Source organism: Colletotrichum godetiae (genome assembly GCF_030913485.1).
Source record: "Colletotrichum godetiae strain CBS 193.32 chromosome Unknown BDP55scaffold_1, whole genome shotgun sequence".
Taxonomy (NCBI): domain Eukaryota; kingdom Fungi; phylum Ascomycota; class Sordariomycetes; order Glomerellales; family Glomerellaceae; genus Colletotrichum; species Colletotrichum godetiae.
In genome coordinates this window covers 1,752,024-1,775,579 of record NW_026851249.1, presented here as the reverse complement: position 1 = coordinate 1,775,579, position 23,556 = coordinate 1,752,024, and the positions used below count along the sequence as shown (strand labels likewise).

The following is a 23,556-nucleotide window of genomic DNA, read 5'->3' as shown; positions in this document are numbered from 1 at the left end:
TGGGGAAGTCCAGGAAAACCCAACCGTACTTTCAAACTTGAAAAGCCTGAAGAACCATGAAACATGTGGGTGGGATAAACAAGCTCAAGCTTCAGATTCAGCCTTTCCATTTCCAAAAGCTTCAGACTCAAGCTCCCGAGGGAAACCAGAACGAACGCAAAAAAAGTTGGGATTGCAAATTAGAGAGGCTTCATTGGACAGGAAAGTGCCGACTCTCAAAGCTCCCCTTCGCAACGGACCATCCTGATTGATCACTCAACAAACATGCAGCACAGAAAGGTACACACGATAAAATCAAGCTTACATCCTGGAGCTGTAGGGAGGGTTGCTCTAGAAGAAGAGAAATCGCTAGGTATCTCCCCCCGCCCGTCCCGTCCCTTTGCATATCACAGCTCGGTTTGTGACGCAGACGCACATACCTGGCTTGTCAAATGCCATCCGGGCCACCCGGGCAGAAATCTCGTCTGATCAAGACCAACAATAACACACGATACTACTCTCATCTACAGGAGTCCGATGGGGATTGTCTATACGCGCACGCGCGCAGCTTCCTTGATGGCATATTGGCCCTCCGTGAAACTCGTTCGTATCACAAAACATAACTCTGTGTGTAAGAATCATGAGGCCATAAGCCTGGACATGGGAACGATGTTCCCTTGCGTCGTCTCGCAGGAAACGAGAAGCATCATTGATCTTTGGTCACTGCGTCATCCATCAGACGGTCTGGATCGGTGCGGTCTCTTGGGAAGTGTAATATAATAACATCTTCTTACCTCCAACAGTAAAGCGCTGCAAATCACTGACAACGTAGGCTTCAAAGATCTGGGCCTCAAAACATTTACATAAGCATTCATCATACTTCCGTTCTCGCCAACTTTAAGCAGAGAGGAAAACTCGCCATCATGTCCGGCCCTCCTCCTAACCTTGGTCCCACGCGAGTGATTCTCCACGTGAAGGGAGACGTGCCAGACTGGAAGGAGGAGTTCAAGCAGTTCCTGTTGACTGTGAAAGATTCGGAAGGATACTTCCGCTACCGATGGGGTCCTTGGGAGGAGGACCACAGCAAACTGGAGATCCTCGCGAGTATGTTTCTCCTGCTTTCCTCCCTGACTTAAACACCGCAACCTCCTAACCAAGACCTGAATTGAAATTGACCAATATTTTCGTTCCCCAGCCTGGGCCCCAGTCGAGCACCGCGAAGCCTTCGGCCGCTGTCCCCACCACCAAAAGGCCATCGATGCCCTTATGCCCGTCCTCAAAGCTGTCCCCTCCAAGTGTCCACGCGTCGACTTTGACGTCAGCACCATTGTCCCACCGCCACCGCAGCTCATCAACAGTCCCATGTGCGAGATCATCACCATTACGCACTTTACGGGTGACAAGGACGCCGCGGCAGCCATGATTAAGAAAGTGGAGGTGAATGCCGGGTGTCTGGCGTCCCACTCTGGTATCACGGCGACGGATACGCCTGACAACGGGACCGTGTGGCTGGGCTTTGTGGGCTGGCAGGATTATGCGTCTAGTAAAGCGTCGGACAAGAGTGCGTATATACCGGCTGGGGTGGGTAAGGTTGAGTCGCATCATATCAACTTCAATTTTCCCATCAAGGGGTTCTCTGTTACCAATCCTGGTAGATAAGGTACCAGTTAGCTGGATGAATGAGAAGAGTTTGACTCCGAGCTGAGCTTCCTGCTGGATTCGAGCTGTGATGACGGCTCGCCACGTTATATCGCGAGCCAAAGTCTGTTTCGAGCCTCTGATGAACCATGACGCCGGTTCAATTCTGGTGTAACCTCTGCGCCGGTGGGTGCGAATGGGGAGTCTCTCGGCGTGTTGGTGTGCTTGGGTATAGATGCCATCACTGAGGTAACGTTGAGGCTTTCCGCCAAGAAAGATGGAAGTTTACTATGTCTAGATCTTAAAGGCTGGTCAGCTCATCTCTTACAACTTCCGCATCGAGCAGTTTTCACAAGATCACAGCTACATAGCACATCTGACGCTTGTATTCCTGACCCTAGTACTTTTCCGCTCTGGTGTTCACCATAGATCTCCACGGGCGTCAACATGGCTGACTCAAGTAATTCAATGTGATGCCCCAGAATCAACAATTACAAATGTAAACAAGGCCGATTGAACTATTTGAGGCCTTGGCTACTGCTGTATCTTCTCAGTTGAACCTTCCGACTCCTTAGAATATATTGGCTGCCGCGGCATGGACCGATGGGATGTGTCAACCCAAGGAAACTTAGAGTCCGACGTGTCCATTCAGAATGTTGGAACCTTGTGCGTACAACCAGAGCCGCGGTAAGTCATCTGTATCATATAATTGGTGCTGGAGTAAATCGGATGACAGCTGAAGAGAGAGTGTGTGCGAACGGCTTTCCAGAAATAGTTAGACGATGAACCTGGCACATGACTAGTGACGGCAGGGCTGGAATACTGGAGGTCCGCTATGTCATGTTGCGCGATGTATTCCAACCGGATGAGAGACCCTAAATGGTTACATCAAGCAGTGGACTATCGGAGGTTCAAATGATGGTACAGCGAGGGGAATTCCGTACAGACTAGATAGGGGCCATATCGAGTAAAGACCGTCTTGTTTCAACTGTCCGTAGATACGGTTGATGGAACTATGTACTGGAGTGTTCAACTTCTAGCATGGACCATCACGTCGGTAGTTGTCAAAGTGCTCTCGGTCTTCCGTTCACAGTACCCATCGTCCCGTTTCATTACGTCGATCAGGTAAATATTATGAAGACCCATGCAGACTTGTATTCCTATCTTAGAGTAGTTAATAGGCTTGAATCAGCCAATGTACTTCTTTCCCATCACCCAAGCATCCTTGTCGTAACACTTTGGCCAGACACCGCCTCTTCCGGGAGCCAGAATGCCATTGGGATCCAGGGTGTCGTGAATCTCCTCATGCATCTTCCATAGGGCGCCGTTGTTGAAGTCATAGGCATCTGCAACTTGATCCATGAGGCCTACGTGAGTCCTAAAGACGCTCCAGCCGCGAGCCTTCCACTCCTTGATCAGGGTCCGGCCCAGCCACTGTGCGCGGCCGCGCATGTCCTTGTCCTTTCTGTCATACGGGATGATGCATACGTTGTCTGAAAGTGCGATGTCAGTTCATGTGAATCAGTCTTTCGATGGTACGATCAAGGGCATGCTTACGCATAGTCCGGAAGTATGCAACATAGTGGCTGATGTAGTCGATGCCCGCCTTGGCGAAGAGCTCCTTTGCCAAAGAGTACTGCTCCCACACGGCCTTACCCTCAAGTCTGGAAATAGCCGCGACCATGATGACGGAGCAGTTAGGCAGCCACTGCTTCATCCAGGCGAATTCTCCCATGGACGAGATACCTTGGAGGTAGGTGGCTCTGACACGAACCAGGTTCTGCTCGCCGGGGCACTCGTCGAGCGTTGCCCACTTACTGCCCGGGACCTTTGTCAACTCCTTTTTGATGTCCTCGATGAGAGCCGCGCGGACTTTATCGGAACCGAATACGGCGCCAATGTAGCGCCACCGGCCCGTGTTGAGCTTCTTGGCCATCTTCTCAAAGTCCTCTTCGGGGATGACTTCTTTGTGAGAGGCATTGGTGTAGCTGGACCTAGGGCCATAGTGGGCAGCCTCGAGCGTGAGGTTACGCAGACTGACGGAACTCTGAAGTGTGCCATTCTTTGTAGAATTAGAGTTAGCTTGGCACAGTCACTTGAATCCTGGGCTATGGACTTACCAGATCAAGGGGTTGAATGCAGTCAACCAAGGCGGCCAGATCGGCCTCCCTCTCAAAAGTGACTGAGAACGGCGTCATGCCCTGAGGAGCAGGCATCAACTATGATGAGCATTATCAGCAAACCATTTCTTACGATGTGGTCGTACTGAGCCCGGTTTCATTGGACAGTGCATCTCACCCAGAATCCCATCTTCGTGACAATGCCGGCATTGCCCTGCGAGAACAGACCATCGTTCATTGGACCCCAACCGTACGGAAACAGAGCAAAACACTCATTCAGCTTCTGATCGGCCGGGTGAACGCCTTGCTCCGCCTGTTTGCGGCCCTCCGGGTCCTGGATCGCGCCCATGCCCATCCTGGCGACCTCACCGTTGGGCAGGACGACCTCCATTCCGCTGTGTTTTCCCCATCTGTCACCATACAAGGAAGCACCACCTCCGCGGTCCAGGGCGTTGCCAATCATGGATCCCCACCCGAGACCTGACGAGTCTACCCGGATCTTGTCCAAGAGACCGCGGTCGCGCAGATAACTTTTTTTGTGGCAAACTTGTCAGTCTCTCGGTTTCTGAGAATCTTGATGGGATGACCGCAACCTACTCGCTCATTTGCATGAAAGTGACACCCGGCTCGACGATGCAGACACACGCTGTCTCATCCAAGTGCAAGATGCGGTTCATATGCGTGCTCAAGATCATGACCAGCGATCCAGGAACCTTGAGATAGAGTCAGTCTATCATATCGGGAGCTGTTTAATACACGTTATTGTGCTTACTCTCGGTGCCGAGCCACCGTACGCGAGGTTTCGTCCCGTGCTGATGGGCCATACGGGGACTTTTGTCTCGTTGCAAGCAGCAAGAACAGCCTGAATGTCTTGTACACTTCGCGGATGACACAGAGCTGAGCCCACCAACTCGCACTCATCGTCAAAGGAGCGGTAGTAGTCGTGGGTACGGCAGTTGCGGCCAAAGTCATCATCTTCGTAGCCCTCAAAGTCACAGTCAGCCGTGATGACGGTAAAGTTCTCGTCTCCCCCCACCGCTTGGATTACTCGGCGAGCGAATTTGGAGAATCCGGCCTGCGTCACTCCAGGAGGAAGAATCTTGGGGACTTCCACATCTTGTTGCTGCTGTTGTTGCGCCGGCGCTCCGTTCTTGGCTCCGTTGCCGGCACCGAGCCAGAAGTGGCCGCTGCTGAGGTTAGGGGGAACAGCGGCAGTGGTCATGTTCACGATCTGAGTTGATAAGTGTATTGAATGTACAGGAAAGTAGATGGAAAAGATGTCAAGTTGAATGGAGTGGCAGCGGCAACGATGGTAGCAATGTCCTTGTTGATACTCGAGATAAGTTGTTGGGCGAGGAAGTTTACTCGCGCACATCTTATTTTATATCTTCTCTCTGTAAAGATCTAAATCCCTTCAATGTCCGAGTCCTACCCACATCACCGTTCACAATCAGTCCACGCCCCCTCCTCGACATCACGGACTTCAGGTAAATGCCTTTATGGGAAATCATTGCTTATGGGGTCTCCCCCGCGAAGAAAGAGGCCAGGGACGGGAACCCAATTTCCGTCCCCCCAGTCAAGTATCTTTTCCATGGATTAACGATACTTTGATGGGGACAAAGATACAAAGTGTCAACTTTCCAATATGTAGGAAGATACTGCTAGCTTTGCCCTGCACGGAGCTCGATTCCGCCTACGGTCTAAGTGCAGGAGTGACATCTACGCGTATGTCAATCGCGGACGTGCCTGCGGGCCGAAGTGTAATCACTTCCGACTGTACACATTGGCCACTGTATTTCTACTTAGTTTTGGTCCAATGTTCCATGCTTTCCACGCGCTCCGCCATGGCGCTAGCGACCTCCTCGCAATGTCTATCAATGCCGTACGTTGCTTTTCCTGTCTCCCCTTAAAGCTTCTTTTGTTGTACTGAAACGTCGTTGAAGATACCAATACTCGTTTAAGTAGAGTAAATCTTGTGAGTTCTGGTGTGCACAACCTTTGCCGTTAAGCTCCACGGAAATGGAGACGGCCAACCCAGATCGCCTCGGACCCGGCCCCGAGAAGGTTGCAAGCAAGACATTTCAGGTCGGCGTAGGCGATCGAAGATGATCAGCAGGCATGATGGACATACCCGCGGACAACGTGAACCCGCAGTTGACTTTGAACTACCATCCCCAAGTCCGGAAGCTGCGAAGAGTTACTTAGTCTATACACAGCCCCACCACATAGTTTTACTTCAAAACCTTGGCAGCAGTCAGCCAGTATCACGGTCGACGACATGCTCACCGAATTGGATCATCACCATGGATATTTTGATCTTTACAATATGTATCTTGCCTGTCACAAGACGTGTAACGGCCGATGGCCTTTCGGATTCAAGGCGGAACCAAACGTAAGCAAGGCGGAAACTACAGTCTACGCCACGGACTCGCAGTTTTATCCTAATGCATTTTGACCGCAGCATGTCCTTCAAGCGCTCCAGGGCGGTTTTAGAGTGCGATTAGATACTACATTGGGCTCGGTCCGATACCCTCGTAATAGAATCCTATCAACGATCCTCTCGGTGGAGAAACAAAAGTTCCCTGCAGACTGCAGACTGATGTAGCTGTTTTGGTACCAACAGACTTGCGGGAGACATAAGTAAGTAACTTGACCTGTCCTTTTTTCACAGCATCATATACATCTCACATGTGTCAACCTTTCCCAGATCTTTCTTCATACGAACTATTACCATCAAGTCTACATTCACAATGTCTCATTCTTCAGTTGCCGCAGCACCCTTCTCCCTTCATCCTGCTCTATCATCTACCCCCAAAGGACACCAGACTCGTAACAATGACTTGTTGCCACAACGTACCCATGGGGTTCGCGAAAAGATGCTGCTGCAGCTCCACGGGCAACAAATTCGCATTCCCGACCTAGGACGGCTGATGGAAGATTGGCCGAGGGACCAGAACCCACACCTTGATGCTGTAGATAGCAAGATTCTCCAGATCATCGAGAGGTAAGAGGATGAGATAATGATAGCTGGAAGTCCACTAACAGCAATGTTCTAGTCACGCAGTCAATGATGCCGTTCGCGGACGTCTAACAAAAGCCATGCTTTCGAAGCAACTGACGGGCTGGTACCCATATGCATCCTGCGATAGAATCGAAGCCCTCACTTCCTTCCAGGCCTGGATGTTCATTGTCGACGACATGCTGGACCAGTACTCGCTCATACACAAGTTCGACTTCGCGTCTTTGCATGTTCTTCTGGCCGACTGTCGGGACTTTATTGACCGCAGCCTCGGACTCCTCACTACCTCTGAGACCGGTCAACCGCAGTACCGAGACCACGACGCCGTCGTATCATTTGCAGAGTATGCTCAAGCCGTTATGAAGGCAAATGGAGACAATTACAGCTATCGACAACGCATCGCCAAAGAAGCTACTGCCACGCTTGACGGCTATCGACAAGAAGCCGTGAACCGGTATGCTGGCAGAGCTACGTCGCTCCAAGAGTACCTCGGATACCGCGAGGCATCGTCCTGTATCATGCAGGTGGCAGTCAACCTCGAGTTCGCCAACGGCATCAACCTTCCCGAGGAGGTCATGGCATCCCCTGAGATGCGTGAGCTGTACCGCGCTGCAGTTGCCATCGTCTGGGTAGTTAACGACATCGTAAGTCTACGAAAAGAGCTCAAGGAAGGATTTGTCGAGAACCTTGTCGTCTTGCTAGCCAATGGCGATGCTCAAAAGGGGCTTGACGGCGCCGTGGCTCGCCTGGAGCACGAGGTCTCTGCGCTCAACGACGCCGTTGAGGCTTCTGCTCGCCGCTTCGACGACACGCCTTACAAGAGTCACGTCAATCTACTGGCGAAAAATTGCAAGAACATGTGTATGGCAAATTGGCTGTGGAGGTAAGCAAAAGTCAAGTTATCAATCCCGGTGCTCGGGTCTGACCGCATCATCAAACAGTATGAAGACGCCCCGGTACTGTCTTTCTGATATCAAGCCTGATGCCGAAGGTGGGTATACTTTTACGGTTGATTCCACGCCGGAGGAGGACTGAAACCTCTATCGAATAAAGGCTCCTGTAGCTCGCCGCCATGATGAACATGAAGAAACATATAACGCATTGGTCGCCTTGAGCTATTGCAAATTAGGAAGCTGGGCTGATTGATGATTCTAGACTGAGAGCCCGGTCGCTCCGTACGGTAGAACTTCATCTTCACCAAAACCTCAAATCGAATTGAGATACATGTTACCGGTACCGTTGAAGTTGCTCTACTAGGTGCATCGTCCACTGATGGCGAGGCCTTCGGATGTCTCATCACCAACCTTCGCAAGATTGTGTGGCTCAATGGTTCACCTGTGAAACCTTTGGCCACCATCGACTATAAGGTTGAGCGTGGGTATCGGTCAGCTCAGCATAATCTTCCCATCTCCAATTGGGCGTGATATGATTCGCGTTATCTAATGTAACACACAGTTTGTACCCCTTCGGTCGGTTCTTCACTCAGTGGGTCGTTCGCTTTCGCCTTTCACATGTATCGTGGTGTTCACCCTTCCTCCGTTTTGAATGCGGCTTCATATGCTGTAGCATTGTAAGGTCTACCTCGTCAGGCTTGTTTGTAAGCGGACCGCCTTTTATAAGGCCCGCCGGCCCGGTGGTTCGCCCGGAGCGTCCGGTGGTCCCGGTGTTCCAGACCCAACTTGAGCAACTGACGCACGGAGTGGAGAGGTGTGGGTGACACCCACACATTTAGATTAGTCTTTGGCTGATTTCCCCAATCGTAACTGTAGTCGATCTTCATAGGGCGGGTGTGCTCCAGCGGCAAGGATTCAGGATCTTGCCCTTAGCTTGGTGGGGTGTTGCTCGTCGGAAAAGGCTCAAAGTGTAATGAAATAGGTATTCAGATAACCAAACTTGCTGCTGTTAAGTGCTAGACAAGAGCTGTGTATGCAGAGACATAGGAACATAATTCACACAGTAGATTAACGACCCATATGTCATGAAAGCATACGGGCATGAAGGAAACACCCTTGCGAAAACATAGTAATCTGCTTACACGGATAAGATCTGCAACAGTATTTAGGAGAATACCGAGGACTAAACGGGTGGCACGGGCCGTGACGGGTGAAGCAACGAGCAAATTGACTCTATTCAAGTCGAGCAACTATCGGCACAGGGTAGATCCATCAGGGTACTCGAATCTGAAGTCGCAATCGAAGCAGGTCGCATCGTTCGCAGCATATCTCTTGCAGTTGTTGTAGAACTCATTTCCATCAATCTGGCCACTGATCGCCTTGAGCTGTTGTCATAAGTCAGTCATGCCGTTGCCGTTGAGCACGGATTGAGGCGGAATTGGACTTACAAACCGCCCTTGGAACCTCGGCCCCGAACCAGACGACCGACCAATCCAGAACTGTCCTGAGTTTTGACCTAAAAGTTGTAAGCTGGCTGACTCCAGTTGGCAAGAACAAGGCCTACCATAGGTGTAGCTATTTCTGCGGTCACCGGCCAACAAATCAGTGGCGGCATAGTCGACGGCTGAGTTGGTTTTATACTGACATGCGCAGTAGTCGTGCATGTCGGCCATGGACAGACCCCTGGCGATCGTCAGCGACATGAGCTCAAGATTCATTAGGTAGGAACACTAGGGACATACAAGAAAAGAGTCATGACGGGGAGAACGGAGAAACGCATGTTGGAAGTTGACTGTGGCTGACAAAGATGTTGGCTTGGATCAAAGAGGATAGTGAACGTGGTTAAAGAGCGTAGTTGTCTTGAAATGAATGAAGCGATGCACCAAAAGTTACAGGTCAGACCTCAAGTAAACAGCGACTTGGAACTTATATGCCTGGCTACAGGGGCCTGAACCATTTACACCAGGAATAGTAAGGCCCGCGGGTTCCGTTCGCAAGCAGTCGCTGTACTGAGCCTAAGTTTGATTGCGTTCTCGTGATCATTTAAGAGAGTCGGTTTTGAGCTCTGAGTTCTGAACTAAGAGTTCTGAAGAGTCCACTGAAAATAGCCACTACTCCCGTTAGGAAAGGTAGAAGAAGTAAAGATTCTGGAATAGATGAGCTCACGCCAAAAGTAATCAAGCTTTTTGACAATTAACAACTCAAGTCAAGTCATATGCCTTTAGCTGTGTTATGAGCCCCATATCCCAGCCGGGCAGCATCGGGGAGAATTGTGAATATTCTACGCCGAAAACCCCGAAAGTCATATATTGAATTTGAGACGTAAGATCACGAAGGTGTTGTTCCGCGCGCACAAGCCGAACTCCATCATGTCTGTTCAGCTAGATATATAGCGGTGCACTCAAGTTCCCAGATCTTGTCAAATCTTCAGAGAAATTTCGCCAGCTCGACATTCAAGCCCAACTCACACCTTTTTTCTTACACATACAAGACACTCCTTACATCCAACACTCAACATGCTTTGGTTCATTGCCTTATTCATCACTCTCGCTTCATGCTCTCCAGTTCTCCAGCCTCTGGTGCAGGAGCGAGGCCTGACATGTGTCGGTTACCGTGGCGCCCCAGCGGAACTCCCCGCCATCAGCATCGACCTTCGCGGCGACATCGAAGCCCACGTATTTGATGGCGCAAACCCCAGTCTTTCACAGCTTCCTCTGAATACTTGGGCCGGTTCGGACCGTAATCACCGCCTGGAGTACCGTGCCTGGAGAAGCACCGGCAGTAACGGTATCTTCAACGTCCATCTCGAGGTTCAGGTTACCGGCTACGCCAACGTCTTCGTCAACTTTAGCGCACAATCTGACCGCGGTAACGGCGATCCGGGTCTGTCTCGTGTTGATAACGGCTTGGCTGTTGGTTCTGGCTCAAACCCTTACCCGAGGCGAACTTTCTTCAGCATGGCTCTTGGAACCATTCACCGCAACATCAACTACAACTTAGCTGAAAATTGGAGTAAGGATCCTACCTTTACTATGATTATTTACTACCCTAAAAGTTTTCTGACTATTTTTAGGGCTCTGAGTGTTCTCTTTTCATGTGACCCTTGGGACTTGAGGGGTCTGCCGGTCTGGCAGCAAGCTCATGGGCAATCGCCTTCCCCATACTTATCCCAACGACATCACTCTGCCTATTCGCGAAATTGTCGTACTTTCCAAGTTCTAGGAGATTTCTTGGTTATCAGTACTATGGGCTTTGAGTGGATAGGAACTAAGTCAAGTTGCCAGAGACCGGAAGGGGCCAAGCATACGTACACACCTACTTGTCTCCACTAGAAGCTTGAAATGAGATGGGTCCTGATGGAGAGATAAAATCACAGGTTTAGATCGACTGGTTACTCGCATGAAACATTCTTGTCTGTATAGCGAAGTCTGCATGTTGCCTGGAAAGTCACAACACAGCATGTGACAACTGCCTATAATACAGAAGGTCTAACATCAAAAGGACCACACCACGAGCAAAACAAAACATACAACACCAGGTATTCGCTGGTCGTCACCGACCCAACTACTAATCCGGCCCTCATTGGCTTATCTATGGGAGAGCGGACGGGATCCCGAGTTTTCCAATGGGTATGGTCGTATGTGGTGGATGAGGCCTCTCCAGCGATACATGTTGGTGAGAATGACAGCCACCATCGTGACAACTACAATAACGCCCATCACCGTGGGCTTTTACAGCCTACTGGCTTAGCGAAAAAGATTGTTTCAATCGTTTCTTCAAAAACAAATCTAAAAAGAAATCTGGCTGTGAGTCTGAAGGGAACGATCCTTGACGTGTGGTGTTTGTTGTGGTAAAGACTGGATGGACTCTTGGGACCCGAGGCATCCTTTCAATCAGGGGTACGCCAACTGGAACGATGTTCAATTGTATATACGCATGGATGATAATTACATGTGTTCTTGAAAAGTTCTAGAGCAATTGAGGTTCTGTAGTTCCCAAAACTGAAAGCAGAGGACCGCGGTGCTTGTCGCAGGCTTGAGCCCTGTTACTAAAGTTGCGCCGCAGAAGCACCTTTCGAAAACTCCCAACTCCCAATAACCCTAGAAAGTCTTTAGACATCTTAAAACTACGTCTCTCAAAATTCAAGTCGCTTCGCCGAAGTGGATCGCATTGCATAAATCTACCAACGGTGTTGATGGTGTGCCCGCAACACGGCCTATTCTATCAACTGCAAGATAGCGTCAATACACATCCACATACTTTTATGAGGGGAAATAAGGAATCGTTCATCAATGCGACCTTATCACCTTTGTATCCGTCTATGAACAATTTCAAAAGAGAGCAGAATTAGAGAAAGACTGGAGACGGATGTACTGACGCCATCTGGCAGTTGATGGAATAGAGCCTGCTCTTGTGGCCATTGACTGGAAACAGCTTAGACCCGGCGGGCGTTCGTTATCAGGTCGAGCCTGACGCACCTGGCAAGGATATGTAAGATTTACCCATCAAACCCGCGGCTGTTCCTCTTCAGAAGCCGCTTACAGTCCTCATTCGTGGATAAGGTACTGCAAATTCAGTGATCCCTGCACGTACTGAGCCTCATCCATGCATGTAGTCTGTCCCTCATGAGCAACTCAAGATCAGGCTCTGTAGAGTCTTCTGCTTACTTTTATACTCAGCGAAAGCGATTTATCCTTCTGACAGAACGATGGAAAACTAGAGGCAACAAAACGTGTCGAACTCGTAATGAGCTTCAGTTTGATAGAAGCACCCATCCACAAACTCGACTTGTCAACCCACTGTTCCCCAAACCAACATTCAACGTCGTCATCGTCGCACATGCGCGCTTCTCAGTCGAACCTAAGGTACTTCCTATTTCGCAATGAGTATCTTGTGGAGCCCGATAGACGGCTCTTTTGATCGTCGCAACGATTCGTCGAGACCTCCTCGTACACTTGAGACTGAAGAAGATATCGCCCTTGATACCGAGTTGTCGGGGAATCTCTTGCATGATCGACAAAACAAACATGATAGACAGAACATGGCCACTGTAACTTCCGATGCCCACATCCACCAGCTTTCTGGAGATGTATCTCTGTTGGGACGGCCAGCAATCAAGAAGAGTATCTACAAGTCGGATGTAGCTGCGGCGGCTACGTCGATGGTTTGCCTCGCTCTTGGTATCCTGGCTGTTTCTCATGAGTCCATCTCTTGGCGCCTTGGTGTCGGGAACAACCAGCTCATTGTTGTCGGCTTCCTGCTAAGTGCTATGAGTCTATGTCTGGCTAGTGTCACGCCGACGTTGTTCATACTTGTGGAAGCCCGGTATGGCGAATCCACCATACAAAACTACGATGCTATTCTGCGCAACAAACCTTTGGCCTCAAAACTCGGTGTTCCTTGGCGGATTGTTTTAATTCTCACTTTGGCACTTCCCATTGGACTCAGCGTCGCGTACAAAATATTCACAGGGGGCGAGAGCAGAATGAAAGTCAACAGCATGGACTACATCCCGAATATCACTTACTACGGCATGTTTCAGCCTCCAGGCACCACTTCATTCAGTGGTATATCGATATTTTTCAACGCAACTACAGCGTTCCGAGAAGATACCGCATTAGAGTCGGATGGATCTGAGTCGCCTTTACCAGCGCTGCCGCACGCATACGGCTACAACGTCCTGCTGTTGAATACTACAAGCGTCGCGGCTCTTGACACGTTGCACTCCGAATTTTTGGAAGCAATACAGCAGCTTCTCGCAGTCGGCGAATCATGGACTATTACTGCGCCAGTGCTCGGTACCGTTGCCACTTTCAATGAGTCGAGCAGCAGAGATCGGCCTGCCTTGGCGAAGGCTTTCCTAGCCGCCTGTCAGGATGCCGAAGGAAATAGGAATCAATGGTCACAAGGCAAACAAGACATGTTGAACTGGTGGGCTTTGTCTCTTACGAACCATTACTCGCTGTCAGACCAATCCCTACAATATCTTGGAATAGCACCACAGAACCCAGAGTGCGAGGGGTTTTCACATTATGTTTATCTTTACAACATCTACCGGCAGCGGTGCTGGGGAACTTGGTCGGTCACTAGAGGTAGCTCCCAGCTCCTGAACGGTTCATGCGAGGAAGCTATCTTGTCGCGGGTCAAGCAATTGCCGATAACTTACAACAACCTTGCGCTTGATTCGTGGTACATATCTCCCTTGATGGAGATGCTAAGCACGTTTAGCGGAACTGGTGAAAGAGGCAATCTGTCTCACTGGATGACTCCATACATGGCCACGTCCGTGGCTACAATGTTGTGGTCTCGAATTGCTGTTCTACAGAACGCACGAATCCCGAGTTTAGATCACTTCAACATGAGTTCAAAAGGCTGGATCTGGGAAAATGGAACCGAAGTCTCACATAGAGAAGTTGAAGTCATCTATTCAGTCGATCAAGCCGATCAAAGCATATTCTATAAGCGGCCCACATTACAGAAATCGCCATGGCTGTATCTGGTGCTTGCGATCCAGCCACTCTTGATAGTCATCATCCTCGGACTGACTGTCATGCTTCACTCAGAGCCCCTGGGTAGGGGGTTCGGCCTCGTCTCAATCTTATCGGGAATTGACCGCCAGAGTCTCAACAGCTTGGCGGGAGCATCGCTTTCAGGAGAGCTTTCGCAGCCTGTCAAGCTGACAATGTCTCCCGTTCAAAATGGTGACACCAACACCATTCAGTATCGTACAGCAACATCCTCTAAGGGGTTAAAGAGGAATGGGAAGCTATCTAGGAACGTTCTTTATCACTGAAATGGAGGTAGCTGATAGGGGTTTGCGGGTACATATGTTTTCCAGCGTTATTAAGCCACCAGCTTTTGTCAGTCAAGCTTATCAGGAGTAGAGCATATCACAGTAATCATATAAATTCTGGAAATGGGCACCTCAAATCGTTCTTGTCTATGGTAACTTTCATCGTATAGTCCATGTGAAGAGGGTCGTCGAGCGAAGACGTAACCAAGAAAGCATCACACACCGCAGCTAGTGATAACTCATCGAAATAGCCCCAGAATATCAAGTCTCTGCTCAAAAGATCAGAAGCAAGATGAATGGTAGTGCAACAGGAATAGCCAGACATGCCGCTGACTAGAAGGCCTCATTCCCTTCTTTGATATCGGACCTGAACCTGCAGGGCGAGAAAGCCAGGCCAGAACCAAGCCTCTTCCACAGTGCCACAGTAGTCTTCGACAAAGTTCCATCCTCGCCAAGCCTCAAGTTAAGCTCGCAAAGGCAGGCATCCGCAAAGACTCGGCCGTCTGACGTATCTTTCTTGGCCAGACCAGACTAGACAAGACCAAGTCCTCGACTCTGCAGCTTCCCGCCGGCCAACACTACGCCACGTGTTTCCGGACAGCAATTCACCCGTTCAGAAAACTCTTATCCAGGTTTTTGAAACAGAAAAACCCTCGTCGGGCACTCGCATCCAAGCACGACACAGCCGTCGTCGCTGGTCGTAGGCAGTCGAATCGGAGGATTTGATCCTGAGCCCTACATCCCCTGAAGCTGAAGGAAGCGGCCAGAGGCCTGGCCCGGCACTTTTGCTGTTAGTATCTCATTGGTGAGTGTGATATACCGGCGGCGGCCAAGTGAGGTGACTGAGATACGTGGTGTGGCACGTCAGGGCCTCATTCTCTTGACCAACATATGGCGTGCCACGGTACGTGGGATGGCGAACTTGGTCCTGGCAATTTCACATCAGCGTATTCGGGTTGAGTTTGCCATGGGCGAGCAAGTGGTGCTTCACTGCATGCTTGGAGTCGAGGCGGCAAAGTGCAGATGACTGAAGGCTGCTCTTGGTCTCCAAGCCCAACCAGCAGATAGTAACGGGCCATACCGCCAGCAGTCGAATCCTGAGCCGTAGGTCTCGCGACGAACGACAGCCAATGAAGCCAATATCGCAACGAGCCGGATCAATGGACATCCGTGACCTTGCTGAATGATCTTCGTTGCATTAGGATGCAGTAGGCAAAGTCTGGGGGGCCGCGTTGGGGGGACCTGAACTCATTTCAACGTCCTCGAGAATCGCAAAAGGGAAGGGGGTGTATCGAAGATAGAGAGACAGAGCAGGGTTGACGACGACCTGTCGTTTGAGTGTGGTCCCGGAATTGGTTCTTCGCGTAACGGCAGGGCGGTACTGCAACATCGACAACACCCCAGTTCACAGCAAGGTCCCCGCCAGACCGGAGAATTTGGGCCGCCCTTTGGTCTGGGATCTGGGACCGTCTCATTGGAAACCACAGATTGACGACCATGCTTCTGTCCCAAGTTGAAGGATTTCGCGGGACGCGTTTCGGTCTTACCCCAGGAACTTCACGAAATCTCGACAAGTGTTCGCCACACCAGCAAAGTCAAGTCAGGAATCCAGATCGCCATTTGAGGACGCGAGCTGATGTCGTTGCCAACTTTGGAGGGTTCGGCATGTACAGGCACAGCACAGCCACGACACATTAGTGAAAAGGAAACTGACAAGCAAGCATTTTTGACAGGCCAAAGTCTCCTCACTAATAATAAAGAAAGCCGGAGCAGGGATGTCATGCGCCATCTGGTGGCTTGTTTACCAGCGCCGCACGGAATGGACGATGTATCCGTACGGATACAACGGTTGTGCCATTCGCCGATCCACCTTGGAGATCTCCTTTCTCACATCTAGCCGGACTAGAGGTTCAGGCACCACTTGGTTGATGGTTCTACCGAGTCTTTAGGTTCTACATTGGATTTGTTTGCTGGCACTTGCGTAATTCGCTCCTAGTCCAGGCGAATTACAAGTGCGTCGACGCTCGAGGGAAGACAAAACGCCTAGAGCCCTCAGCGACCGGGTCACGACTGATATATTGGAGATGAGAAGCAAAGGTTGAACTAGAACCATCCGGCAAATGTGCCCTTTCCCCTAAGGTGCGAAAGCAGCTTGAATATTGCTTGCTGAGTAGCCCTCACTGCAAGCATATCAACCCATACGATGCAAGACTAAGGAGATAGGCAGACATAGGCGCTGCTGTGGGAAAGCTCAATGTTCCGTTCGGTGCGAGCGGTGGTCGATCAGTGTCCCGCCAATTTTATGACAAGGGTTATTAATTGAGGCGACAGGTAGCCAATAACACCGAGTCAACGCTCATCTCTGGCCTGTCTGACTCTAATCATCTAATGATCGATCCATAGACATTTCAGCTGAGCAGCACACTCGACTTGAGGCCGCGGTGAAGGTGGTTCCGCCCACGGTCCAGCATTGCATTGAGAAATTGCGTTGTGCGAAGGCCGCAACGCAGCCGCCAAGGAATACAGGCGCGTACTCGTATTGCCGAAATGCGTTAACGGCTGGCTGCAGACAAGATGCTGATTCTCAGCCTCAACCCCCTTTCGCGATGTCTTGCTTTTTCTTTGCCGTAGCCGCTCATGCGAACTGAGGAACGGCTCTGAGCATAAAAGGAATCGAACGACCGGCGTTGGCTGGGTTTGATAACGGCTTTCGGTTGCAATGAACGCGCGAGACCGTGTCTTGGCTAAGCAGCTCGTGGCGTTGTTCCCGAAGAAGCCGCCCGTTTCTGGGTCTTTGGGAGGAGCGTTAAGAGGACAGCTAATATAGACGAGGATCCATGATTGTGGCGCGGCCTGTCGCCCTAAGAGGTTACGTTCAGCGTCCGTGAGTAGCATTCGGTGCGTCATCCATCAACAAGGTCAACTTTTTAATAGAGATTGGTCAGGGGGCAAGGTAGCTCTCAGCAAAACGAGTTCGCGTGCCTTTGAGAGCGGGTTTCTCCCGGGAGAAGTGGGGGAAACAACGGTGTTCTGGGCTTTGAGATATGAGTCGGCCGCGCCGCGAGCTCAAGAGCATCGAGCAAAAGACGATTGGTCATTCAAAGATTTCGAGAGCGATTGAGAAGACAAGTCCAGTGCGGCGTTGGAAAAGTTTGCAAGGACCTGGACAGCTGAAGATTTGACATCCCGAGAGAAAAGTTGGCCCCTGAGTCTTCCCGTCGCGGAGCTCACCAACGACTAGCATGGGCTAGCGTCCTGTCTGTCTCTCCAAAAATCGAGCCGCTCGAGTCAAGAAGAAGAGGGAGGTGGCACAGACGATGATTTGACGGGTGCCAATATGACGAATTGCTGATGACAAGACCAGTGCAGCTGAAGGATTGCTGCTAAGAGCCTGGGACCACGACCACGGAGGGCTTTCCCTAGCCTAGCCAGGTGCCAGTGGAGGACAGGCCAGGATGGCGAGTCTCGGGGGGCCATATCAAGCTGTGTCTAACTTTGGTGCTAAGGTAACTCGGCTGCAGGGATGTGCGGCACACCTTTTCAAGCACCGCACCACAACTTGGCATCTTGGATGGTCTCTTGCTAATTTCCCTTCCAAGGTTGAGATGCAGCAACACACATGGCCGGGAAAACAACCGAATCCTGATGTTGCCTTGGGGCTGCAGAATGCCTGCACGTCAGCCTGCTCTCCTATCCGAGGCGTCTTTGGGCCTTTGGTCGCGAAGTATCCGTACGGAGTAGCTTGTTGCGATTGTCATCCATTGATGCCCCCTGGTAAATGAAATCGGCCAAAGTTCATCTTCGCAAGTCCGTCAGGCCTAGGAACCTGTCGGGAGCGCATGCAGGGGAGCTTGAAAAGACATTTGATTTGCAATCCCGCGGCCGGGCTCGCCAGGCACGCCGACAGCCAGGGGTATAATTGACAAATGGGGCAGCCTGATTCATCTTTTGCCGGGGCTCCGGATCGCATTTCTTTGGTATCTTCTTTGCTCTTGCCGACAACCTGTATTCGTACAAGGTGGTGCGGTTGCCATCCGAAAGACGCGGCGAGCAGCCATAGACACGCGTATATTGATATTCGTGATACGCCTCATCCTTGCTTGGCGACTTCTGCTGTGCCTCCGTTCTGCGACCGTATTTTGCTGATGTGCGGTCGAGAGGCCCGAAGACACATAGATAACAGTGGGGGGGGGGGCCATGGTATATTATTGTTGCTGCATTGTAACATGGCCCGTATCAAGGCAGAGCAACAAGGGGATGCATGGTACCTTGTGCGACCTCTGTTGCGCCCTGATAGTATAACCGGGTCTTGGCGACATCGACATGAGAAAGGCGCATGCGGAGCCTACAGAGACAAGTTGCGGTGGTTGGCGTTGAGGCTGGTGATGTAGTTTGTGCTCATCATATTCGGAATAAACAGCGGTTGTGGGAATGTGGAAGGGCCCAGGGGGATTGTTGATGGAGTTCTTTTTTCTCTTGGGGTGCGACGTACCTATTTGAGGCGCCACTTTTGACTTGCAAGGAGTGGAGCGGAGTCTAAGTGCAATGGTCCATGGATGGGCATTGCAATTGGGATGGAACGATGGGCGATCGAAGATCCAACAATGCTGGTGCAGCCGAATTCTGATTCTGGGCCTGAGCAGCAGCAGCAGGATGCAAATCTGTTAAGCGAATCTTCGCCAGCCTAAAAGGCTGCTTTGTAATTTGTTTGCGCGAAACGCATAGCCAGTGCGGCGCAAGATAAAGCTGGGGTGAAGCGACAGCAACTTGTAACCTGCTGATTCTTCAATGTCCCTTTCCGTCCTCCTGTCGGATGGCTGAGCACCTCAGCAGGCGGAGGCAAGCGGATCCAAATTCTTCATCCATAACTTCGGGCCTGGTATCCGAGCAACGGCATGACCTCCGGATGTTTTAGGTGGACGTTGATGGCATATGGAATGTCAGTTGACAACAACAGCTGGCGTCGATTGCTGATACGTCGTCAATAAGTCGTCATGTGCTCGACAATAGTGCTGGAGTGTCTTACGGATACTCTGGGATGCATCTTCATCTCGTCTGTATTCCAGGTGTCGTGGTGTTGTGTAACTTTGGTCTATCAACGGGGATGAATGCCGTCGAAGGTCTTCGGCCGTGTTTCCAGTACCTGTGATATCCACCTTTATTGTGCATCCCGTTGGCAGTCTTGGCAGCCAAGTGGGACCGTGCAAGGAATGGGACGCCAGCAACAGGCACCGCCAGGCGGGATGGGGAATTGGAGTCTTTGGAGATGGGGATTTCGCTCCACCAGTCCATGCCGGTAGGGTCGCAAGCAGGCGGGCATCTGTGGTCCCTCCAGGCTGGCTTCGGCCGTCGTCTCATGCAAAAGAGGGAAAACCATGGCAGAGGCGATAGAAAATAGTGGGACAGGTCGTGCTTGCGGCTTGCCAGCTTGGTTAGACAGGCGCTCCCGTCGATAGATCATGGCAGCACGTCCGAAGGTCCGGCCGATGTGCAGAAAGGAGTGGTTGAAGAGAAAATACCTGTTTCGTGCTTGACCCAATTGAGCCATGATGTGGACGGATCGAATGCCATAGGTAATTAGCGAGCAAGATACGTATCGGCAGTCTCTGCTATTCCCGCTGAATCAGATGTGTTGACACTTGATATTGCTGAGGTGTCGTCGTGAGGAATCCGAGCTGGCTGGCCATAGACTGGCATGTGGATGACCGATGATGAGCTGGGGGTGGGTAACTAGTACAGAGTACTCCGCACTGGGACTGTGACTTTGTAAATGTTGGAACAGTGGATGCTGGACCGTCCCCAAGATGTCGGACGGACCGTGGACGTTGGATGGCACCGTTTTTGATGCAGTACAGCGCCGCAGCGCTACATAGGAGATGAGATGATGACGGGAAAGGGTATTATGGAGATTCGCCGGTCCGTTTTTAATGTCCTCGAGTAAGGTGCTTCAGCCTATGAAGTATCTAGGTACTGTCCCCAAGACTGGGACACCGGTCGCAACTGCCTCCCCGATAGTTAGAGAGAACTTGGGAAGGAGATACGAAACATGACGATTAATTGGCAACGTCTTGTCGTGGTTCGGACGGAAAGAGCCCCCCATCATGTTCGTTGAACTTCTGACTTGCTTCAGCCTTCCTCATCTATGAAACCTTGGGGTGCGACTGGCCAAGCAGTCGCCTTCCCAGTTCATCCGTTCTCTCAGACACCTCAGGTTGATTGAGGAGTGGATTCGCCTTCTGGAAGGAACAACCTGAGCAAGTGCCTTCACGTATTCGTACATACCTCTCCCAAGGCGTAAGTATTCCATTTGAGACCCGACTTCCAATGCCTCCCATGGTAAAAACACCCTCCCAAGCATGGAAAATCTGGACAAGCTCAACCATCGCCTCGATATTCCTGTCTCCTTGATCCAATCTGTTCTGACAAGATGCCGCTGCCTGATTACCCGGTCCACATCAGGTACGCGAAATTTCTCTTGCCAAGCAAACTCAATTCAAAGAAAACCAAAAGGGGTGGCCCGAGACATCGTTCTTCCGTCTGTAAAACTGACAAAGTTATAGGCATTCAGGATTGGTCTCTGGCTTAACCGCCTTTGGTGCTGTTTTTCCCGATGCATCGGTTTCCCACGGAGTCCCGGATCCCGCCGGGTCCGCCAGGCCTTCTCAACGGTCCCGTCCCGCCTGCCGATTGACGTGGGAAGTATCTGCATCGTCAAGCAATCCTGCACGCCGCCGACGGGTACGCGCCTGAGACTTTGAGGTTGGCTACCAAGCTGCCTTCTACAGACACGCTACCTGTCCCGTCAAACGCATCGACCTTTGATCTCTCTAACGATCCATACTGCGTAGACCCAACTTGTCTGACGGTCTGCCTGTCAATCTATCTGCCATCTATCTGCTTGCTTCCGGAGATCAACAGTTTGCCAAGTCCGTACCGTACTGCGCAGACCCTCGCCCTCGCCCTCCCCACCTCAAAGAATCCAACCAGAAGGTTGCGGGCTCGTGGTTCCACGCTAAAGAGGACACAGCCACAGGGGAAGCACGATTTTGACGTGTTCCCGTGTCCTGAGAGTGCGTTGACTGCGTCGTATACCTTTGTTCTGCCCCACCTTAGAATACCAGAATACGGCCCCTCTGCCCAACCCCTGAGCAGTGAGCACGCCAGTGGCCGCGACACGAACATTGAGGCATGAGGTGGTGTCGTCGCATTGGCAGTCGCTGTTGACAGCTATTGGTCGTGCCTCAACACGCAAGTCTGCGGGTTCCGTCGATTGTTTTTCCTCTTTTCTTTTTGGCCAAAGAACGCACCGATTGCTGGCCTTGCCGGGGACAGACAGACTACTGCGTACAGTACCTCAGATCTGCGGGAATCAAGCCATGCTACGAATATGGCGGGTGGATGACATCCCCTTCTCAACTTTGTAAGACATGCGGCGAACCCCGTCACTGCAAAGGTTGGCCGTTGCCTTGTTCTGGCTCGGACTTCCGGCGCGCAAGCAACTTGCAAGATAGTCAGAAGAGTTACCGAAGCCATGCCACGACATGCACGACAACACACACATCAGCGACAGAGGATGGGGGACCGGCGGGATAGTGATCAACATCTGCCAGGCGTGCCCTATCATCAACGCTCGGGCACCGAGCTAACATCCTGGTGACGAGCAGAGGTGGGATTTTGACCGTCTCTTTGCTTACAGGTCTCCGGCGTCTGTTCCCTCACCTGCAAACGAAATGGGATGGGGAAGGGGATTGCCTTATTGCATTTTCTTACTGACTTAGCTGCAGCAGTCTGAGGGCTGCCGTTGTCTGCCGTACCCTTACCAAGCTGGAGCATAGGGATACCGCAGCGTTGTGCTTGGACATTTCTTTTCTTTCTTCATGGGCATCCCAACTTCCGACTCGCCCGCCCTGTTTGCCCGGCTCTTGCGCTGCAAGGCCTTGCTTCTGCATTGCATCACAGCAAATGGAACCTCGCAACTAAATATGCGCTGTGGCCCTGTAGTGCTGCGTCGCTCTGTCACTCTAACTTGGCTCGTCAGATTCGCCCCTTGTAGCCTGCCCTGCCAGGCTCGACAGCAGCGACTTCGGAAGTACGGATGCATGCCATCTTTTTCGTATCCAACCCGTCCTCAGGTGCTGGCTGCCCACAAACTGCCTGCTTCAACCTCTGTTGCTTCAAACGAGCCATTGGGTCCCAATTGCCGGTCCTGCGTTCTCTCGGGCACACATCGTCTTCAATCCTCTTTCCTTCTCCCTCGGGCCTCACTTGATGATCCAGTTGGTAACATTCGGGCCGTCGGGTTTAGACGGGGGTTGAATCATTCCTTATCGCCCGGTGCAAATTTCATAAGCCCTTTATTTTCTTGTTGCTTACTTGTATGATCCAATCTAGCCTAGTCTGACCACAGGAGTGACCAAACAGGGGGGACATGTCCGATCCAGTCAACAACTCACCACCATGTAGACCCCCAAGCCAGTAGTGGAAGATCCCGCGCGCGCTCGCCGGCGGTGTCGTTACTCGAGTACCTATCCGTACGTAGACCGCCAAGGAGGGATAGCGCGATGAGATGCTCCTTGGAAGGTCGCTACAATGTGTAGATGTATGGGACTACTCCGTATAGGTTCCTTCAATACCTTTAAAACCCCCCAAGCCGGACCAAGTACTTGTCATGCAAATACTGCTATTAGGACACTCTGTGATCGGAGATTTTGGTACAGGGAAGGGGCCTTTCTGCGAATGCAGCAAGGAGGTACTCGGTAGACTGTATCCGTAGCACATCTCAACTGTTGGCTAACATACCCATGGGGGCACAAAATGCCTCCCGAGTTCCCGGGGAGGAGAAAAGAACAAAACGGAGCCAGTGTCTGTACTATCTGCCCGGGTCGGTACGTATCTGACTAGTGTTGGATGGGTACCAACGTTTGGTGGGATGCAGTACGTAGTACTCCGTACAGATAGGAGGAGAGGTGAGGCATCTCCCCAAAGTACCTACATCTCTATTGGTCCTACGGCAAGAAGGTAAAGACGTTGGCGAGGGAAAATCAAACACGCGGGAAACCATCGGCAATTCTTTCTCTTTCGTTTCTCCCTCGACTTTCCTCCGAGGTATGCATT

At 51.2% G+C, this 23,556-nt stretch overlaps 7 protein-coding genes across 7 annotated transcripts; 5 read left to right on the top strand and 2 right to left on the bottom strand.

The window, feature by feature from the left end:
* Positions 1-902: 902 nt before the first annotated feature.
* Positions 903-1,638, top strand: BDP55DRAFT_538164 (uncharacterized protein; the record flags this gene model as incomplete). The annotated part of the gene is made up of 2 exons (XM_060567917.1): positions 903-1,083; positions 1,175-1,638. 2 exons carry the CDS (start codon positions 903-905, stop codon positions 1,636-1,638), a joined length of 645 nt encoding a protein of 214 aa, XP_060437105.1.
* Positions 1,639-2,779: 1,141 nt separating this feature from the next.
* On the bottom strand, positions 2,780-4,959 carry BDP55DRAFT_598182 (FAD binding domain-containing protein; the record flags this gene model as incomplete). Its single annotated transcript, XM_060571017.1, has 6 exons — positions 2,780-3,110; positions 3,175-3,679; positions 3,738-3,836; positions 3,916-4,267; positions 4,335-4,450; positions 4,510-4,959. The coding sequence occupies 6 exons, from the start codon at positions 4,957-4,959 to the stop codon at positions 2,806-2,808; spliced, it is 1,827 nt and encodes a 608-aa protein (XP_060437104.1). The 3' UTR covers positions 2,780-2,805.
* A 1,528-nt stretch (positions 4,960-6,487) lies between these two features.
* On the top strand, positions 6,488-7,791 carry BDP55DRAFT_625583 (terpene synthase family protein; the record flags this gene model as incomplete). The annotated part of the gene is made up of 3 exons (XM_060571495.1): positions 6,488-6,741; positions 6,794-7,639; positions 7,698-7,791. 3 exons carry the CDS (start codon positions 6,488-6,490, stop codon positions 7,789-7,791), a joined length of 1,194 nt encoding a protein of 397 aa, XP_060437103.1.
* A 1,101-nt stretch (positions 7,792-8,892) lies between these two features.
* On the bottom strand, positions 8,893-9,511 carry BDP55DRAFT_641301 (uncharacterized protein). The gene is made up of 4 exons (XM_060573389.1): positions 9,392-9,511; positions 9,214-9,332; positions 9,098-9,165; positions 8,893-9,034 (listed from the first exon to the last, which is right to left on the bottom strand). The coding sequence occupies exons 1-4, from the start codon at positions 9,427-9,429 to the stop codon at positions 8,900-8,902; spliced, it is 360 nt and encodes a 119-aa protein (XP_060437102.1). The 5' UTR covers positions 9,430-9,511; the 3' UTR covers positions 8,893-8,899.
* A 654-nt stretch (positions 9,512-10,165) lies between these two features.
* Positions 10,166-10,663, top strand: BDP55DRAFT_507305 (uncharacterized protein; the record flags this gene model as incomplete). The annotated part of the gene is made up of 1 exon (XM_060567679.1): positions 10,166-10,663. A coding segment is annotated over one exon (498 nt), but the record flags the coding sequence as incomplete, so codon positions are not given.
* A 1,621-nt stretch (positions 10,664-12,284) lies between these two features.
* BDP55DRAFT_18036 (uncharacterized protein) lies at positions 12,285-14,582 on the top strand. The gene has a single exon (XM_060565815.1). The coding sequence runs from the start codon at positions 12,532-12,534 to the stop codon at positions 14,440-14,442; it is 1,911 nt and encodes a 636-aa protein (XP_060437100.1). The 5' UTR covers positions 12,285-12,531; the 3' UTR covers positions 14,443-14,582.
* A 6,287-nt stretch (positions 14,583-20,869) lies between these two features.
* BDP55DRAFT_625579 (uncharacterized protein) lies at positions 20,870-21,634 on the top strand (the record flags this gene model as incomplete). The annotated part of the gene is made up of 3 exons (XM_060571494.1): positions 20,870-20,901; positions 21,003-21,180; positions 21,389-21,634. The coding sequence occupies 3 exons, from the start codon at positions 20,870-20,872 to the stop codon at positions 21,632-21,634; spliced, it is 456 nt and encodes a 151-aa protein (XP_060437099.1).
* Positions 21,635-23,556: the final 1,922 nt, after the last annotated feature.

What these genes read in the sequence shown, in the direction of transcription:
- BDP55DRAFT_641301 (XM_060573389.1), bottom strand. Translation starts at nt 9,429, where the DNA reads ATGCGTTTCTCCGTTCTCCCCGTCATGACTCTTTTCTT. An exon ending in CCCGTCATGACTCTTTTCTT is followed by an intron (nt 9,333 to 9,391) that starts GTATGTCCCTAG and finishes GACGATCGCCAG; the next exon opens with GGGTCTGTCCATGGCCGACA. An exon ending in CAGAAATAGCTACACCTATG is followed by an intron (nt 9,166 to 9,213) that starts GTAGGCCTTGTT and finishes TACAACTTTTAG; the next exon opens with GTCAAAACTCAGGACAGTTC.
- BDP55DRAFT_18036 (XM_060565815.1), top strand. Translation starts at nt 12,532, where the DNA reads ATGAGTATCTTGTGGAGCCCGATAGACGGCTCTTTTGATCGTCGCAAC.